We start from the raw sequence: 18437 nt of genomic DNA, 5'->3' as shown, positions 1-18437 counted from the left end.
TAGCAGATGCTACTGCATCAGATTTTGTAGCTGTCCTGCTGCCAACTCCTAGTCTGGGGCTGTAGATCTATTCCACCACATGAAGTGGCTTAGAAATTACTTGTAAGAGGAAAGAAAAACAGCTGTAGTTTTATCTTACAGAACCAGTCTAGATTTCTAGTCGATCATGGCAAAAAGCCAGATCTCTACATTTTGTCAGTATTTCTCCACATGCCAAATTCTGTAGTTTATATCCTATTTTTTTTCTCCTTCTTCTGCTTTTCAGAAGTGTTTTATCTCCTGGACAGAAAAAAGAGTGGAGTCATACAACTGTCTCTGGCTGAGGTAAGGCTGGTTAGATTGAAATACCATCTGGGTAAGCTACAGCAATGGACCACACTAAAATACTTTTATTTAAAATCACTATTATAAGTGGTAAACTCAATAGTGATTCAGAGGGAAAGTTTGTTTATGTGAACAGGATCTTCAGCTCAGAAGGCCTGCCTGAATCAGTAGAATGAACATTTACCTTACATGAGCAAAAAAGTAAAGATACCTTTAAAACGCCTGAGGTTGCTTGAGGAGATGCTTACACAGTGTGTTTCATGATCTACTTTTAGAGGGAAGTGGCCGGTTCTTCAGAAAACACACAGCAGGGAACTGTTCGTTTTTGGCAGAGAATGTACCTGCCAGAATTAGAAGAGACCTTTAAAGGTGTCAGGTCTTCTTTTGCCCACATTGTTTTTAATGCACATTTCTCCAGCTGAAGCTGTAATAAAAGCAATCAGCTTGAGTCTTGCCTTTGCAGAATACAAATATATCTGAGGAAACAGCTGGAAGGGGCCCCAAGAGGTCCATCCAATTAGTCCTCTCAGCTGAAGACTGGCTCAAAGGGAGGAGGATGGATAGGAAGGCCTGTGACCTTCAGTCACAGGTAGTTTAAACTGAACCAAACTTGTACATGGCATATTCCAACCCTGGAATTTTTCAAAGGCCATGCAGTTTGCCCTGGAGAACTGCTCTTCCCTTGGAAGAGACACCACTTGCAATGTCTGGGGCTGATCCTGGCAATGCATTTCCCCTAAGTTCCAGAGCAGATGGATCTTACGTGTATTACAGATTACAACTCAGCTCCAGCCTTTCCCAGCTTGTTCTCCCAGAGCTGTGGCAGAGTGTGCCAGTGGCATTGTGTGGACCTTCCAGATGGTCTGACTCCTTGTTCTGTTTCTCCTTCAGTGGCTGTGCTGCACACTGGTTTGAACTGCAGTCAATGAATTCAGCAGAGACCTCTGAGGCTCTTCTGAACACGGAACCACTCATTTGGCTTCCCCTTGTTATGAAAAACAGAAACTACTTTTTATTACTGGGAAGTTATTTTAAACCCACAAGAAGTGATCTTCCATCAGTTATTAAATAAATGCATTCTTGAATGAAAAGAGATAAACAAATAAAACAAACCCGAGCCCAACCTGCTTTACTTTTCCTGCCCAAACAGTATTTGTGTGTCATGCTGAAATGTCACAAAATTTGACTTACCATAGGTAGGCTCAAGTGGCTTTGGTTTGACTTCCAACTGTGCTTCGAAGTTCAGCAGTGTTCAGAATCCTGGATCTCCACTGCCTGAAACACCCAGCATGTTTCACAGAGAGAAACTCGTGCTCAGAGCATGGGTAAAATCTGTGTAGCTGCTCTGGCTACCTCCCTTCCCAGCCAACTGTGCACTTTGGCAACGCCAAGTGCCCACAGAAGCTGGAGGTGAGGGACTCACAGGCAAGCAATGAACTGCAGAGAGCACAGGGAAGTCAGGCACAGGCACAGCCTTGAGGATGGATGGGGAATTAGGCAAACATGATGGAACTCCTCTGCATGTCTTGGCTCAGTCTTCCAGGGAGAGGAGAGAGGATGGAAGGCCATAGGCAAGTTGCTGCCATTATTTCAGCTGTGATCTTTTGCTATGAATGCTTGTCCATATGTGGATTTCAGCACCCAAAGATAGGTTTGGGAGTTTTAGGAGGTGAGTGACTGGAGCTCAGAAGCTCATGAATGAAAGTGTGAGGGGAGAAACATAAAATGAGTATGGAGCTTAAGGCTGTGAGGGACATGCTAATGTGGATCGTGATTTAAAGAAGAAACTGCAGCTAACAGTCACTGGCTAACAGTGCTATGCCTTCCTAAGACCATGGAAAACCTTTGACCCTTAAAAAATCTCCCTGCATTTAATTTCACAGTATTGCAGTGTAAGAGCGTAGCAATGCAGGCAAGATAATCTATCAGTCCTCCAGCAATCAGAAAATAGTTCTGTAATTTGCAGTAATGATCTCACAAGACAACATGGGTTTGACATTTCTCTTGGGAGCAGAAGGAATGCAGGCAAACATCTGTGTCCCCAAGGCAGATGTGGAGCCCATCCTTCATCCCTCTCTCTCTTTAGTGCTGTGTTTGAGAGGGGCCTTTCCCCATGACTGCTTGTTCCTCAGCTCTTTCTTTAAGCAGCAACAAAGCTGTTGTTTGGTTCCCATCTCTGATCACAGAAAGCCTCATGACAAACCTCAAGCCTCTGCTTGACATCTCCCAGCAGTTCTTCTTGGTGCTGGCTACAGCTCTGTGACTAAAAGAGGTGTATGACCTGCTTTGGTGTGTGGCACTGCCTCTCTGATGGACAGTATTTGCTACTCTCATTTGGAGGTCTACTAGTAATAGAGAAATAAATACTTCAGATTGCAGTATAAAAACAGCCAGTGGGGGAATCATAGGCTTTCCCCTGCATGTATCCCTAGTCATAACATGCATGCAGCTGTCTGATGTTGACACCAGTTTCTCATGGTGGATATTTGCCTGCTGACCAACAATAGACATCTACATACCTCCACCTGCCTGGAAGACAGAGCTACATGGGGCAAGAGGAAGTCTCCAAACCTTGGTTATTTTCTAGTGGGTCCTCTGCCTGTTCAGTAAGATGAACATGTCCTTCCCTGCACTGTTATCTTGAGTGTGCAACATGCCTCCCTGCTAACCATGCAGCAGGGTGAGCTGACTGCTTGCAGTTTCAGATTTGCTTTCTGCTCACACGCGCTATTCATGAGTTCATTCCAATTATGATCACAGAGAGGCCTTTCTTCACAGGACTGGGAAGGCTCAAATGTAAGCAGAAATCCATTGCATGCTTCCAGTTCTTCTCCCTTTATATCAAGCAAGGTGCCCTACCACAGTAATTCCTATAGTTATTGCAGTGACTTTCACCCTCCTATACAGGATGGGCAGAGTGCTGCACTCCATCTTCCTTTATCTTTGGGAAGCAGGCAACTCCGGAGAAGCCACCTCCTCTTTCATTTGTTCTTTGAACACAGCACTTGGCTATCAGGTCTCAGAGAACAACTGCTCAAAAATAAGCCTTTCCATGGGACTGAATGCACTTCTCACATGATGCATCTGCAAAAGATGATTAAGATCCACCTTATTTTCCTTCCTTGTGATGCAAGCTGAGCAAATGTCTGTGCATCTCAGTTAGTCCTGATGGGGCTAAAATGCCTTTTGGTTAAAATGCCTGTAGCAGCTCCTGTGGAAGCAGTGGGGCACGATAGGCTGAGCCAGGGCTTGGTATTTGGACTCTCTGCATTCCTACACCCTGCATGCTGGCCATGCTTCGTTTTTGGAGCAGTGAAACACCACAGCTCCTGTTAGATTGGAGTACCGCAGTTATGGGGAATTATAAGGCAGGCAAGTCACAAAGGTTCATGAATTTATGATACATTCCCTGTCACTATGAAAACTGTGCTGCATGGCATTCTCAGCACTTTATGTAGAAAAGTGGGGCAAAAGAGATCCCCATGGAAACTCTGCAATGGCTCTTCAGTTCTTCCCTTTCTCTCTCCAATTTCCCATAGAAATGTCTTCATTTGTGCTGCAGCCTTGTGAACTGAGAACTTGAACTGTTCATTGCTCCTGTAAGATGTAATTCACATTAGACCGTGTTGAGAGTTTCAGATTCCTTGTACACTAATTGTCTTGTGGTTGCCTATAGAGGAACTTTCTGTGGGTATAAACCCTGCCACATGAGCATCTGACACCAGTTTTGCACTAGAGTAAATGTCTGCATGAGGTGCAAGACAACTATGGGGATTTGGAATTCTGCCTACGAGCTAGCAGGATAAAAAGAATCAACCTCATACATGCAGTTATCTGTCACCTGCTCATCCTCCCAGAATGGGAGATTTACAGAGGCATCTCTCCTTTCCATCACTACAGGCTAATGATCAGTTCCATGGCTTACAAGTAAGCACAGAAGGAGCAGTCCTTTCCAAACTCCTTTTTGTTCTTCACTTCAGAAAGCCCTGTTTCACCTGACTCCATGTTACATTTTAGTCCTTCATTTCCATACAGTTCAGACAACCTGGCAGGCCTGGAAGAACTGAGATACTGTGAGCATGTTTTTCCTTTTCATGTTGTTCAGGAAGCATCGAAAATTCCAGCCTGCTGTCACTGTTATCCCAGCCTAAGCTTATCGACTGGAGATTCAAATAAAGTCCATAAAAACATGTGAGATTCTGGATGTGAAAGGAACTCAAATTCCAAAGCTTTTGAAGTTTCTCCACCACTAATGATGTCCCCAGCGATAGTTAATCTTAAAGTAGTGCCCTGCTACTGCCTGACAAGCTTGTTGCCATGGTGTCTGTCTCTCTCTGTATAACTGGCACATACAGCATAAAATCCTCTCTTTCTTTAATAGAGCAAATTACTTCACTTGTTACTGTTGGCCCCTCATTAGCTCCTTCCTCTGTCTTTGAGATCTTTGATGCAGTTCCCACCTGAAGTGTAGGCCCCCATCAGCTCAGCTTCATCTGCCGGTGCAGATGGGAGGGCTGGTGTGGTTCTTGGGGAGGGTTGTGTTGGAAGGGAAAGGGCGTGAAGCAGAAAATAATCGGTAGGAATGGATCTGGGAGATGGACTAAAGAAGCATCTGAACAAATGCTGGGATAACAGCCAGGCAGAAGATGAATGAATCAGCTTTTCATCCGTGCAGGATTTGAACAATGTCAGGAACTGGGGAAAACAAGTTCTTCTTTGACTCCTGCTGCTAGCAAGGATGAAAGCATGTGCACTCTCTTCATAATACACAGGTCTGACTTAGAAAAACAAATCCTCTTCTCTTGTTTGGAAAACTCTGTAAAATATTGCTGGTTTTGTCCATTTGCTCACCTCTAAACCATAAAAACTACATTGTTGGCTCGAGGGGTGAGTAATGTACTTTTCCGAACTCACATCTTATTAATTCAACCGTCTTCACCCTCAAACCAGTAATGTCTTAAGTTCAAGCTGGCTGATCTGCTCCAAGGTAGATGCCTCACCAGTTTAGGTTTGCCTAGGCTGGTTTAAATGGAGTAGCTTCACCTAAGTCTTATACAGCAGATAATGGTCCAGGACTTCTTCCAGTATCTTAAAGCATTTCAGACTCCCCTAAATTCCCACATTTTTTTTTATATTCTCTCTCTTATTCTCTTAACTGTGCAGATGGTCACATTTTTATCTGTGCTGTATGCTTCTTCTCAGCTGATGTGGTAAAATGTTTTAGTGTTCCTCTGTTATATGTAAAAAAGACACAAGCTAATTTTGAAGGGGAATTTCCGTTATCCTTCTAAGTTGTTTGCTTCCTGCTAGCCAAGATACAAGCCAAACCCAGGTAACAGGGTCTATACAGGTGCTCCAGACCTGGTACGTCACTATCAATTGCTGAGGTGGAGCGGCAGGAATAGCTACAATCACTGTCGAGGGGAACATCACCTAGGTGCAGTGCTGAGCTCATGTACCACTTTGAAGCAGCTGTCATAGCACAGGTTTGTGGGGCACAGAGTCCCCAAGAAAACTGCTAGGCTATCCGTGTAGAAAGCACCACAAGTCTTTCCAAAGATGTGTTTCCACTGCATTGTAAACACATGAGTACATTAAACACATTTTAATCTAAGTGGGTGTTTTATCTGTGTCTTTACACAGCCCTGTAGCTCCATGGGGACATCACTGATCTTCCCACAACAAATGACACTGTGCTGGCAGTGGCATCACAGACTGTGAGGACAAAATAAACAACCGACCTCTTTGCCATTGAAGGCCTGTATTTAGACACAAAAGAATCATTGAATAATAGAATACTTTGGGTTGGAGGGGATCTTAAAGCTCATCTCATTCCAACCCCCTGCTATGGGCAGGGACACCTTTCATTAGGCCAGGCTGCTCAAAGCCCCATCCAACCTGGCCTTGAACACTGCAAGGGACAGTGCAGATCTCCCAGCTGGAGCTGCAGCTTTTGTTTCAAAAGCAAAGAAACCGATTCATTACTGGGTACCCATAGCTCTTATTCTTTTTCACACCTCTGAAGGAAGCCAGGCTACTTCTTTGTCCGCTGAAGCTTTTAAAGGAAAAAGAGTAGACCAGGGCAGTGCGACATTGCTTTAATTATAAAATCACCAGTGCTGTGTAATAATGAATGGAATCCTTTTGCCACAGCTTAGCCACAGACAGCACAAGATTTGGTATTTCCAGAGTTTTTTCATTTCTGTGTCTTATTTTCTCTGCACACCTTAACTGCCTATTTAGCCAGCACTCCTAGGCCAGTTTTTAGGCACAACTCTCTGAATACCTGGACTTTAATGTCATCTCTCTTTATTGTCATCCATGTAGGCTTGATCTAGAAAGAAAATATTTCCTTTTATTTAAAGAGGTTTATTTGGTAATTCATAGAATCATAGAATAGTTAGGTTTGGAAAGGACCTCAAGATCATCAAGTTCCAACCCCCCTGCCATGGGCAGGGACACCTCGCTCTAAACCATGTCACCCAAGGCTCTGTCCAAACCGGCCTTGAACACTGCCAGGGATGGAGCATTCACAACTTCCCTGGGCAACCCATTCCAGTGCCTCATCACCTTTACAGTAAGGAAGTTCCTTATATCCAATCTAAACTTCCCCTGTTTAAGTTTTAACCCATTACCCCTTGTCCTATCACTACAGTCCCTAATGAAGAGTCCATCCCCAGCTATCCCTATAGCCCCCCCTTCTGATACTGGAAGGCTGCTATGAGGTCTCCATGCAGCTTCTCTTCTCCAGGCTGTACAGCCCCAACTTTCTCAGCCCATCTTCATATGGGAGGTGCTCCAGCCCCCCTGATCATCCTCGTGGCCTCCTCTGGACTTGTTCCAACAGTTCCATGTCCTTTTTATGTTGAGGACACCAGAACAGCACACAATACTCCAAGTGAGGTCTCACGAGAGCAGAATAAAGGGGCAGGATCACCTCCTTCGACCTGTTGGTCACGCTCCTTTTGATGCAGCCCAGGATACAGTTGGCTTTCTGGGCTGCAAGCGCACACCGCTGGCTCATGTTCATTTTCTCATTGACCATTGATATCAGTAAGATAGCCAGCACAGTCACTAAGCTAGTGAGCTTAAAACTGTATTTGTCTGTAAAACTGTTTACGTTTTCCCAAGCTGTAATCACACTCTTAGACTGCTGTGTAAATTTACGCAGCACACATGCTGAAGCAGGTATGACCTCTTGAGAATATAAAGGGACTTTGTGACCAACACAGTTCATGGCAAATTGTGTTTTGCTACATGCTAAAAGCTCTTCATGTTTGCTCATCAATTTGCATGGAGTTGGAGCTCAGGAAATGTGGTGCTTGTCAAACACAGGGTTGTTTACTGACAGTGGCTGGCATTGTGGCAAGCAGCAGGGCAACCCACAGGGTCTCTGTGCTGGAGGGCAGTGGCATTCCCAGAGTTGTTCTGATGTGCAGACTGTGTTGTATGAAGGACGCTCCCCTCTGCCTTGGGTGGCATCTTATACAGTCATAGGACCATAGAATAGTTAGGGTTGGAAAGGACCTTAAGATCATCAAGTTCCAATCCCCCTGCCATGGGCAAGGACACCTCCCATTAAACCATGTCACCCAAGGCTCTGTCCAACCTGGACTTGAACACTGCCAGGGATGGAGCTTTCACAACTTCCTTGAGCAACCCATTCCAGTGCCTCACCACCCTTACAGTAAAGAACTTCTTCCTTATATCCAATCTAAACTTCCCCTGTTTAAGTTTGAACCCGTTACGCCTTGTCCTATCACTACAGTCCCTAGGGAATAGTCCATCCCCAGCATCCCTACAGCCCCTTATCTTCTGCTGGGGAAGCCTTACCTGGGAGATGGTAACTGTGGATGCAGAAAAGTAGAAAAATATTTTCAGTTTCAGAAAGAATCAGCATGGAATTCATTAGATAGAAGAAAGGAGATGAAAGGAAAAATAAGAAAATTACAAAGTACTGACCTGACCTCTCGTTTGTAGAGCAGCTTTAGCCACAACTCTGGGAGAGGGAGCTATCTGAAGCAGCAGTTGTGAGCTTAATAAAAACAAGGTTGATTCCAGCCTTCCACATGTTAATTTAATTTGAACTCCTCTCGGTTTTGCGCCGGGATTCTTTGTGTGTGTGTGTTTGCTTTTATACGTGCTGATAATGTCTGAATCTCAGCCATGCTCGTCTGGGACATGAAAGCTTGTATGAGGAATAATCTAACCAAATTTAATGTCCAGGCTGACTAGAGCACTAACAATGAACAAGCTTTATGGAGAGAGGAAATAAAATTAATTTCACAGTTCATGCCTTGCATTGTATGGTGCTACCCTCAATGAGCAGCAAGAAAAAATAATTACTTTAAAAATTATGTGGGTCACAGCAGGGATGTCCTGTGTGTTCTGTGAAGTTAGTAGAAAGATTAAGTGCAGCCTTCTGAATTAGGAGATGAGGTTCTCTTCTAGTTCTCTTTGTTAGTTCTCTTTGTTAGTGACTTCTAGGATATACCTGGAGCATTCACTTAAATTGCCCCCACATGCATACAGTCCCTAACTCCAAAGCTGCACTGCTCAGACTTGCCTGTGTTCTCTTCCTGCCTGCCTGTGGAGATACCTCCACTCAGAGGTGCTCCAGGTTTTGTACTGGAGTTGGTGAGGTCCTGGAAGCTGCTTCTCTAAACATGCACAAATAGTTAAGGTTTGACAGTTTTATGGTTTTGACATCCAGCTCAGACTCAAGGCTATCCAGGTTCCAAGTTCCTCTGAGAGACTCAGTCCAAGATGTGTCTCTGAGGATGCCTAAAGCATCTCAGGAGGGTGCCTGAAGCATCTCAGGAGGATCCAGTTCTTTTTGAAACACAACCATAACACTGCTTTCACCTGAAGTATGTCTATGGTGAAGCTGTTTCTTGCCACTTCACTCTCCTCCCATACATGATGATGTAATGGCTTAAGCACTTAACAAGGATGGTTGTGAGAAGCTCTGCTTCAAGCTCCTGCTTCTTGTTAAATGATGCAAGCCAGCATCTCCTTGTCCCTCAGAGAGGCACTACCATCTAGCCCAGGGATGATATCGGAGGGGAGCTGCCTCTCCGTTGTTCCTCTGGAAGTTATGCCACTATACAAAATACATTCAAATATTTACATGCCAAGAATACAGAAGTCCTGGGTGAGACAAAGCACTCCACAGGGAAGATCTCCATGGAGCAATGTAGCCTGAGGTCTGACCCCCAGAAGTGCTGCTCATGGGTGGGAGCTCAACACAGATGACAAAGGTCTACAACTCCTGCATCCCAGGGGGTCTTGGTGCCAAACAGGCTTACTTTTGCCTATACTCACAAGAATCCATCTCTGTCCACAGCACTTCCTATATTATTCTAGTTCAAAGGATACCTCTCTTCAGTACTTGAGTGCCGGTGATCATTCTGTGGCATAATGGAGCTATGTAATGGTGATGTCCTATTGTCAATAGGGATGTACTATTTCTTTTAAGACAAGGTGCATTTTGGAAACAGCATATTCATGAAAATGTCTTGAAAAATCATGGTATTTGTCAAATCAGGATATTGCTTCTCTGAATTCCTACACATAGGACAGATGAAATTTCCTCAAATACCAGGAATATGATCTTGTTTGTTTCAACTTTGGTTTCCTCTGAATGAACATTTCCAGTTTGGGCTTCCTCAAATAAAAGTGATGTAAAATACTGTTGGCCAGATTTCCTTCATTTAATTTAAAAGTAGCTAGCAACATAATGGTAATTGGCTTGAGAATACCTGGGGAGGAAATATTTCCATCCCTAAATTCAAGATGGTTTCATGGACGGATGAAGACAGCTAAATCAAAACTTAGCTAGTAGATGAATGAACCTGGGTGGACCGAAGAGGTTCACTGCACTGAGCAAAAAGTGAACGGCATGTTTTGATCTTGATTTTGGTAGGCTGAAGTATTCTGGTGTATGTAGTAGATGATGCTCCATGCCACTGGTGTGGTCAATAGAGAAGTCTGGGAACACTGCTCATTCAGTGACACTGCAAAACTAATTATACCACCATCAGATCTTAAAAGTACCACAGAGCTAGACGAGACTGTGCTGCAACACGTCTTCAACCTGCACTCCCTAAACGTTTACATCTAATTAATTTTCTTAATTGCATAACAGTGCACTTCCTAATTACACTGGGGAACCGCTCTTGGATTGTAACAGGGTCTTTATCTATTGCTCAGATTATTCCGGCTGTCGCTTTATCAGCATACTCCCCAGCCTCATTTTGTGCTAGCCCTTATGTCTATGAACACAGACTGCTTGGGGAATGCTTGACAGATCCTTCAACTGATGCAGCTACATCTCCAAGGACCAGATGGATACCCTTATTCACACTGAGTTACTGAGTAGTGCCATTGAAATCAATGGGACTACTGTGGAGACACTTACTGCTTGATGTAAGAGTTTGTTAAGAGCTCCTATATACAACAGCCAGAGGAAGCCAACTGCAATGCACATCCACAATTTGATCAGTTCTACAATACCCAGGAGCTAGACTATGTGTTCTTGAGTGCCATCTAATTTGGGGAGTAACTAAGTCCTTACCAACAGATGGCATACTGCTGAAACAAGGAACGCAATCAGCCCTCAAATTAGCCATTTTTCACATGATGCTGACAGAAATGAGGAATCCATACCCCCAGATACCTCCATTTATCCCATCACTAGAACTGGCATACACGGTGTTGCAGGTGGGTATGTAATAAAGCCACGCAAGAGTAATTAAGGTCAAGCAGCAAAAAGCCCAAACCAAAACCCCTGTGTGAGGAGTCTAGTTTTGAAGGTAGACACATGCCAGTGCAGCCAAATACATCTGACAGGCAGTAGTGCAGTATTGTTTCACTCGGCTACACAGGTGACTGAGGTTAAATACCTCAGCTGTATTCCACATTTTTCAGTGGCACCGGTGTGCTTTAGCACACTGTTGGTGCCTCCAGGTTTTCACCATCAGTGGGAAGTAGCTGGGGTCTGGATCATTTTTGCCCTATCCCCATATTTTGCTGAAAACAGCCAAAAATTTCATAATAATGCTAGGTCAATTTTAATCTCTTTTTCTCATTTGTTTCCAAATTTTATAAAATCACTTAGCCAATGGGTTTACCAGGAGCTGTCCCAAAAAGCCATCTGCTTCACTCCCTGAGAAGAACATGTCTAATGTAATATCAAAGTAATACATTTAAACCTGATCAAAGGAAGTATATGGTACAAAAAGCTAAGTAAAATGTGAGCTTAGTGACAGTGGATATTGTTGGTCTATGGTATTTGTCGAGATGAGAGAAGGGATTAGACATCTGCATGGATAAAAAGGGTGATCAGTGTTTTAATAATTGTTGCTAACACATCTTTTGGAAAATCATGACCTCTAAAGTTAGAAATTGACAGCAAACCTGCTGTGGAGTTTAAAATACCTCTCCATCTGTGTGGCTGCTCTGAAACACTTGATCTTGGACACCTCGAGACGGGATGGTCCACTGGATGGGCCAGTGTTTGCTTCACATCATATCAAATAGATCTGTATTGATTTGCTGTGCAGTTACCACTAGTGCTTTGTACTTCACCCCTCTGCATTGCCAAGGGCCTAATGTAGCTTCTGCTTCACTGACCAGCGAAGGAGTTGACACGTCACAGAGTAGAAGGAACTTAATGCCCTCTCAGAAAGGTTTCACTTTTTTTCCTCCTTCCTTTGCTGCTTTAACTGCATCCTAAATCAGGGCATCTGAGTGGTAAGTTCTATGTTTACTCTTTATTTATAGATTTATGAGTCAACGGAGACTGTGAAAGGTATGTGCAAAGCATAATTCTGGCCACTTATTGAATTGACTGAAATGTGTTTGACCGGTAACAATTACTCTGAAACAGAGGACAACTTATTAAAGTCTAATTGTCTTTTTCTATAAAAACAACTTGCAATGTGTGGGCTTGAGGGCACTAAGACCTGAATTAAAAATACTTCACATTATTGCAATCTGTGCCAATTGTGAAAACCCTCTCTCGGTTCCTAAGGCTCCCTCAGGAAGTGCAGCATGGGGACACCCATGGATCTGATTGCCAGGTAATAATGGTGACTATAGTCCCCGGATCACCTGAAAACATCCCTTCATAATTGCTGTTTTCTAACAGCTCTAGAAAATTACCTGTGGGATCGAATGAAAACCCACTCAAATTTTAAATAGCTGTCCTGATAGAGATCAGTCCCTAAAGGGGAAGCATCTGGATACCCAAAGGGACAAATATTTCTGTCTGCAAACATGCTTCTTACTGATGATGATACATAAGCTGTAATGCTTCCTTTTCATCTAGCCCTTTCAACACAACCACAGCAACACATGGCTTTAGCCTGAGTTTTTGCCTGTTGTCCACTGCAGACCAAGATCTGCAAGACAAATCTTCTTTCAAATTGGATAAGACATGTAGTAGTGCTGCATCCATGAGCACTGCACAAGCAACGAAATCCCAAAATTGCCTTTCAGCACAGCCTGATTAGAACCAGCATTGAACAGCAGCAAGGGCTGCCTGAGTCTCAGGATGTGTCTTACCGCTTGCCTTCTGCAATGCTTTTCAGACTGCACTGCCAGTGGCTTCCCCATCATTGTGCTTTCTAAGAGCATAAATGGAGGAATGGCAGGCTGTGGAAGCAAATGATGGTTATGCAGTTGCTATTAGATTGGGACTTGGGAGATTTGTGTTGGACTCTCAATTGTGTCACAAATGACTTGTGTGATTTTGAGAAAGTAATTTCATCTCTCTTGAGGTCTCCATTTTTACTATGGAAATAGTAAATATAAATATTAAGTAGCAAATATTTACTATTTACTTCAAGAGGTTGTCTCTTCCATCTGCATGAACCAAACATAAACTGCTGCTCAGCCTGTGTCTCAGCACTAGCATCATGATTCAATCATCATGTTGGGATCTCTTTCTGTGTGAGATCTGCTATATTGGAAATGCAAAACCATGCCTATCTTTTAAAAATGAAAAGTTCCTCTGCATGCAGGCTGGCAGAGCCCTGTGTCATCTGTCACCCATGACACCCATACAAAATTATATACTTAGTTTCCAAGCAAAAATAATTGTTAACTTTCCCAGTGACATCCATCAACCTGGGCAAATATCCCAGACCATCATGATGAATATGGGGTTCCACCAAGCAAAATAGGCCTGATACTTTTTTCAGCCTGGATCCTGAATGGCATCTTTTCTTTAAGTGAATTTGCAAAGTATACATGTTTGGGAACTCAGTACATGATTCCCCTGGTGATATAGAAGGGAAATAAAATCTGGACCACACTTTTCAGGGTTTATAGGAGTTAACAGAAATAAAAGGCAATAAAACATGAGTTATCACTGAAGTCACAAGTTTGACTCTAATACAAGTAAAGGTCGGATCAGCTAATAAAACAGTTCATTCTTTCCAGTTCAGATTAAGGGTGTGCTTTAACCATCAAAACATCCTTGTTGAACATACTCACATATGCCAGTGCGTGTGGATAGCTCTATGTCCTGGTTTCAGCTGGGATAGTTAATGTTCTTCCTAGTAGCTGGTACAGTGCTGTGTTTTGGCTTCATTCGGAGAACAATGCTGATAACACACCCATGTTTTAGTTGTTGCTCATTAGCCCTTATCCTGATTAAGGACTTTTCAGTCTCATTCTCTGCCAGGAGAGAGCAGAGGCAGGACACCTGATCTGCACTAGCCAAAGGGGTATTCCATTCACAGCATGTCATGCCCATCATAGAAACTGGGGGAGTTACCCAGAAAGGACCAACCACTGCTCAGGTCAGACTGGGTATCAGTCAGTGGGTGCTGAGCAACTGTATTGTGCATCACTACTCTTTATTGTCTTTTTCCTTTCCACTTTTTAGTTTTATATTCTCTCCTCTTGTTATTTCCCTTATTATTATTAGTAGTAGTATTACTATTGTATTTTATTTTTAGTTATTAAACTGTTCTTATCTCAACCCATGGGTTTTGCATTCTTTCAGTTCTCCTGCCCATCACCCGGGAGTGGGTGAGCAGCTGCGTGGTACTTAGTTGCCAGCTGGGTTTAAACCACGACACTCCAAAAATAATAAGTATGATTCATTTCATGACTCACTACATGGAGAGGAGTCAAGGGGGTATCACTAGCTCATACTCAGATGAAGGAGTTAGCATCACTTGTTTTCAAAAGCAGTCTCAAAGCTAGAACTGTTTAACTGCAGAGATGCAGTGAGTACTTGTGCATGGCAGGACTATTGAAATGATAACATGACAGCTCCTTTTGGCAGGGACTGCACAGAAAAGCAGAGCTTTTATGGAAGTTTTCTTCCCACAGGCTCACAAGCAGAGGAAAACTTCAGCTCCCCCTCAGGCTCTGTGTGCCAGGGTGGTGCATAGTGGCACTGGGGGATACAGGATGCTCTGGAGTCCAGAACAAGCTGTATCAGAGGAGAATCAAAGTGAAAGACCCTTACAGAAATGTCCACCCCGTTTTTAAAGGGCCTCTGCTGAGAAACCTGTTTAAGAAACTTGTTAAGCATGAGCTAGATATGTGAATGATGGACAGGTGTTGCATGTATGTTCTTTCCCAGAGAGACTTCTAAGTGACTCAGTCTGATTTATCCTTGCTGAAATGGTCTCTTTCTGGTTGTTGAAGTTCTAATTATTTCTATGTTTTGTTTTTTTACATGTGGAATGTATGATCTCCATTTCTATCCTGAATGAAATATTTCTTGTCTCTAAGGAGACATGGACAGATTGAAAAGGCTACTAGGCATTGATTTTGTTGACACTGACCTTTAAATTAGAGTTAATTTCTGAGCACATGTAAAGAATGTTGGGAATCTGTTTAAAAAAAAACCCTCAATTGAAACATACTAAAATTAGTAGGTGCCATTTAAAATAATAACATAAACCTTGTAATAACCAAATTTGAATAATTTGAATAATATTCATATCTTTTCCCAGAAAAATAAATAGGTAAAATGCCAGAGGAATCAATACCTAAAAAGTAAATTAGAATGAAGCATTGCCCCTGACATTCCAGGTGGCTGTATCCTTTATTTTCAGCTAGAAAGGGATGCCCCTAACTTTGTGCGCAATACAGCTCTGCTGCCAGTGACATCCACCTGTGCTTACCCACTGGGATTGTCTTACAGAGACGCTTCAGTGCAGAACCAAACTGTTGGCACAGGACTGATCCCAAGCTTGAACCCATTCCCAACTCACATCCCAGCTACTTTGATGCAACCCTGTGCCCAGGCACAGGCTTTGGGTGATCCCTGGTGTGTGGCTGGGTGGAAGGAACAAGCAGTGAGCCTGAGTGTCCTCTCATTACTGTGTGGGCAACACTGGCCCCTGGCTTGGTTCTTCAGCTCTGCACCCTATGGCAGGGAGCCAGAGGATAAGAGACATGTCAGTCAAGGTCCTTCTTAGAAGGACACATCATCCTATGGGGCGTGAAAATGGACAAGGCACTAGGAACGCAGAAGTTCAGGGTGAGGGAGTAGCAAGGAGAATCACTAGACTAAACCTTAGGATTCTAGTATTGTTTCTTATAAGCGGTTGAATGTCAATATGAAAAATGGTTATGTTTTGAAGGATGAACAGGATCTTTTCTATTGCTGATTTGAATTCCTTTCTATGCCTTTGCAGTGCCCAAAGGCTGACATTTCATGTCCTTATATTCAGTTTTTAGTCTGTTTTTATTTTGGGTTGGTTTGGGGCTTTTTTTCCCACTTGTGTGATAAACATTTTGTGTTTGTGACCTGAGGACCACGAGATAAAGTTCAGATGGATAATTTTCATGAAATCTGAGAAGTTGGGAATAAAAAATCAGAAGGTGTCTGAAGAAAGTGTCAGTACTTCACACTGTGTCTCAACTGCTGAAATCAGATTCTGCTTAATATTGTTCACCACCAGTAGTAAATGACTGTACTGACCCTTGATTGTCAGTAGGTTTTTAATGTATGTCAGAAGTCAAACAGGTAAAAGACCAAGGAGGTATGGCTAGAGGGCGTGATAGGGAGAAAACAGGGAGGGGGTATTAATGCATTGCATGTGGCATGTACACACTTGCTATTTAACTACAGTTTGTTCCTACTTCATACCCTCAGGCAGCCTGAAGCTAATAACCCTGTCATCTGGAGCGAGAACACAACACCGATCAACACAATTTCACTAAATAAGTAATTTTAGATTAATTATATTGCATCCTAATAAGACCAGCTCTGGTTGACTCCTTGCTTATCTTGAATTACTCTGTCAGGACTGAATACGTTAATTTTACAGATAAAGCTGTGTGTGCCTGCACACCAGTTGATGCTGAGTGTCTCTCCGTGCTGCCTGCTATCTGCACCTCCCTGACCTCCTGAAATCCTGATGAATAAGATCCACTGGGCAGGGAAAGCCGCAGCATTTTTCCCTTCTCATTTAGCACTGCACGATGCCATCCCGCAGCTGCCCATGCCCCCCATTGAGCATCTTGTTGCAGTCACCTCAGCTCTGCCGGTTTATCTCAGGGCAAAAAGGACTGCAATCCAAATCTAGCCTGGAGCTCTCCTACAAGTAACTGTGCTCCAAAGCACCTCCCTCGACCATGTTGATAAGCCCAGAGCCTGCTGGTTGGTCAAATAGCCCCTTTAGTTTGATATCCCGGTGGTACAAATGGCACTGACAAGCTGCAGACAGGAGAGTTGGAGTAATGGGCAGGTAGCAGAGAGGGCAGCTGGAAAGCTCTCAGCCTGCATCTGTAACAGCTGCTTGTATAGTGTAAGAGATCTCTTGAAACAGCAGTTCACTTTACAGCTTTCCCAGTAAAATTTGCATCTGTTTAAGATAACTGAGCCTAATTATCTAATTGGCAACTGCTCTTTGATGTTCTCAGAAAGTTTGATCTGAATTCAAGGTTGATAGTAACAGGAGTGGTTTATTGACTTGAGTCTCTAATTGAAGGAAATAGGTTTCAGTGTCTCCTTGGAAGGAATCTGTGAGCAGGCAGTGTAACTGCCCTGTTGATGGGAGCAAAGACTGCTTGTATGGGAGGGAAAATGGTAATTTAGCATCAGAATTAAATTGATATTTTTATTGTGTAGACCAAGTATGAAAACTCTGTCTTACAGAGTTATAATAGAGACACACGTTGTCCCATGACAAGGAAGTATTGGCAAAAGAAAGTGTTTGCTTTCAGAATTCTTTTTAATAAGACTGCCTTCCTTTAGGCAAGGTTACTTTACACTTATTTCACCTCTGTGTATTGCCTTAGTTAAGAGACTCATCCACAGAGGCATTGCACGGTTGGCTAAGCCTACAATGTAATAAAGACTACTTTTATTTCAAGGCTGGGGAAGGATTTTCAAGATACCATGCTTTTACCAAAGCCCCTGAAGTTAAGCAAATCAACACACTCTCAATACTTATATATCATGTTGATTTTTGAGTCTGGGGGAGGCCTGAACAGTCTGAATTGGAACTGAAATGGTGTTAGGAGCTGCTCCATCTTGCCTTTCATCTCATGTAATCCTGCACGCTTTCTGCAGCAGGGGAAGAACTGAAACAGGGAGATGCTCTGACCCTCAGCTTGGCTCCTCTCTAGCAGCAGGAGGAGGAGAGGGCTGCCCTGGTCCTGTTCTCTGCAGTGGAGCCCGGCTGCTGGCCAGATGCCATGGCAGATGGGCTCTGTCTACAGCCAGGTGCTCTTTGGTCAGCCCCTGGCAGCATTCTGCATGGAGGATGGCATTTCTGTTGTAGGTACCTCCAGCTTTGCCTCCAAGCACCCCCAAAAATGCCACAGAGTTCTGTGGGCACCTGGAAGAACTGGTGAGCCTTTCAGAGGACAGAAGGCAAAATGAGCTCACTTTGGTTAAAATCAGAGCTGACTCCAGTGGAGCATCGCCTTTGCTGTCTAATACCATGGTGGTGTGGATAGGTTTGCGTGCTCTCCCTGGGACAGTGAAAATGGAAGAAACTAGAAGAGAAAACAGCCCTAGGGAGAGGAGAGGGAAAAGAAGAGGAGGAAGAAAGTGAACATGTGAGGGGATCAAAAATAGAGGAAACGGATTCATTTTCACTGGCTGAACCTATGTGACCCCTGTTCCTTTCTTC

The 18437-nt window shown here is 43.4% G+C and overlaps 1 protein-coding gene across 4 annotated transcripts in view; it reads left to right on the top strand.

The window, feature by feature from the left end:
* The window catches only part of CAPN8 (calpain 8), a 44801-nt gene extending 28886 nt beyond the window's left edge, over positions 1 to 15915 (top strand). For 2 of the 4 annotated variants that reach the window (XM_061350448.1, XM_061350450.1), the window contains 2 exons: positions 266 to 324; positions 15494 to 15911. In XM_061350448.1, the coding sequence (XP_061206432.1) occupies positions 266 to 324; positions 15494 to 15613 (179 nt within the window). In that variant the 3' untranslated portion in view covers positions 15614 to 15911. Of the gene's footprint in view, positions 1 to 265; positions 325 to 1215; positions 1328 to 15493 lie in introns of those variants that run through there. The other 2 variants (XM_061350452.1, XM_061350451.1) reach the window with 2 other exon arrangements.
* The last annotated feature ends 2522 nt before the right edge of the window (positions 15916 to 18437 follow it).

Source organism: Neopsephotus bourkii, unplaced genomic scaffold (assembly GCF_033783945.1).
Source record: "Neopsephotus bourkii isolate Nb327-2 ecotype Australia unplaced genomic scaffold, CSIRO-AGI_Nbou_v1 NB_518, whole genome shotgun sequence".
Taxonomy (NCBI): Eukaryota; Metazoa; Chordata; class Aves; order Psittaciformes; family Psittacidae; genus Neopsephotus; species Neopsephotus bourkii.
Note: the sequence above shows the minus strand (reverse complement) of the source record. Positions and strands in the feature narration are given on the sequence as shown.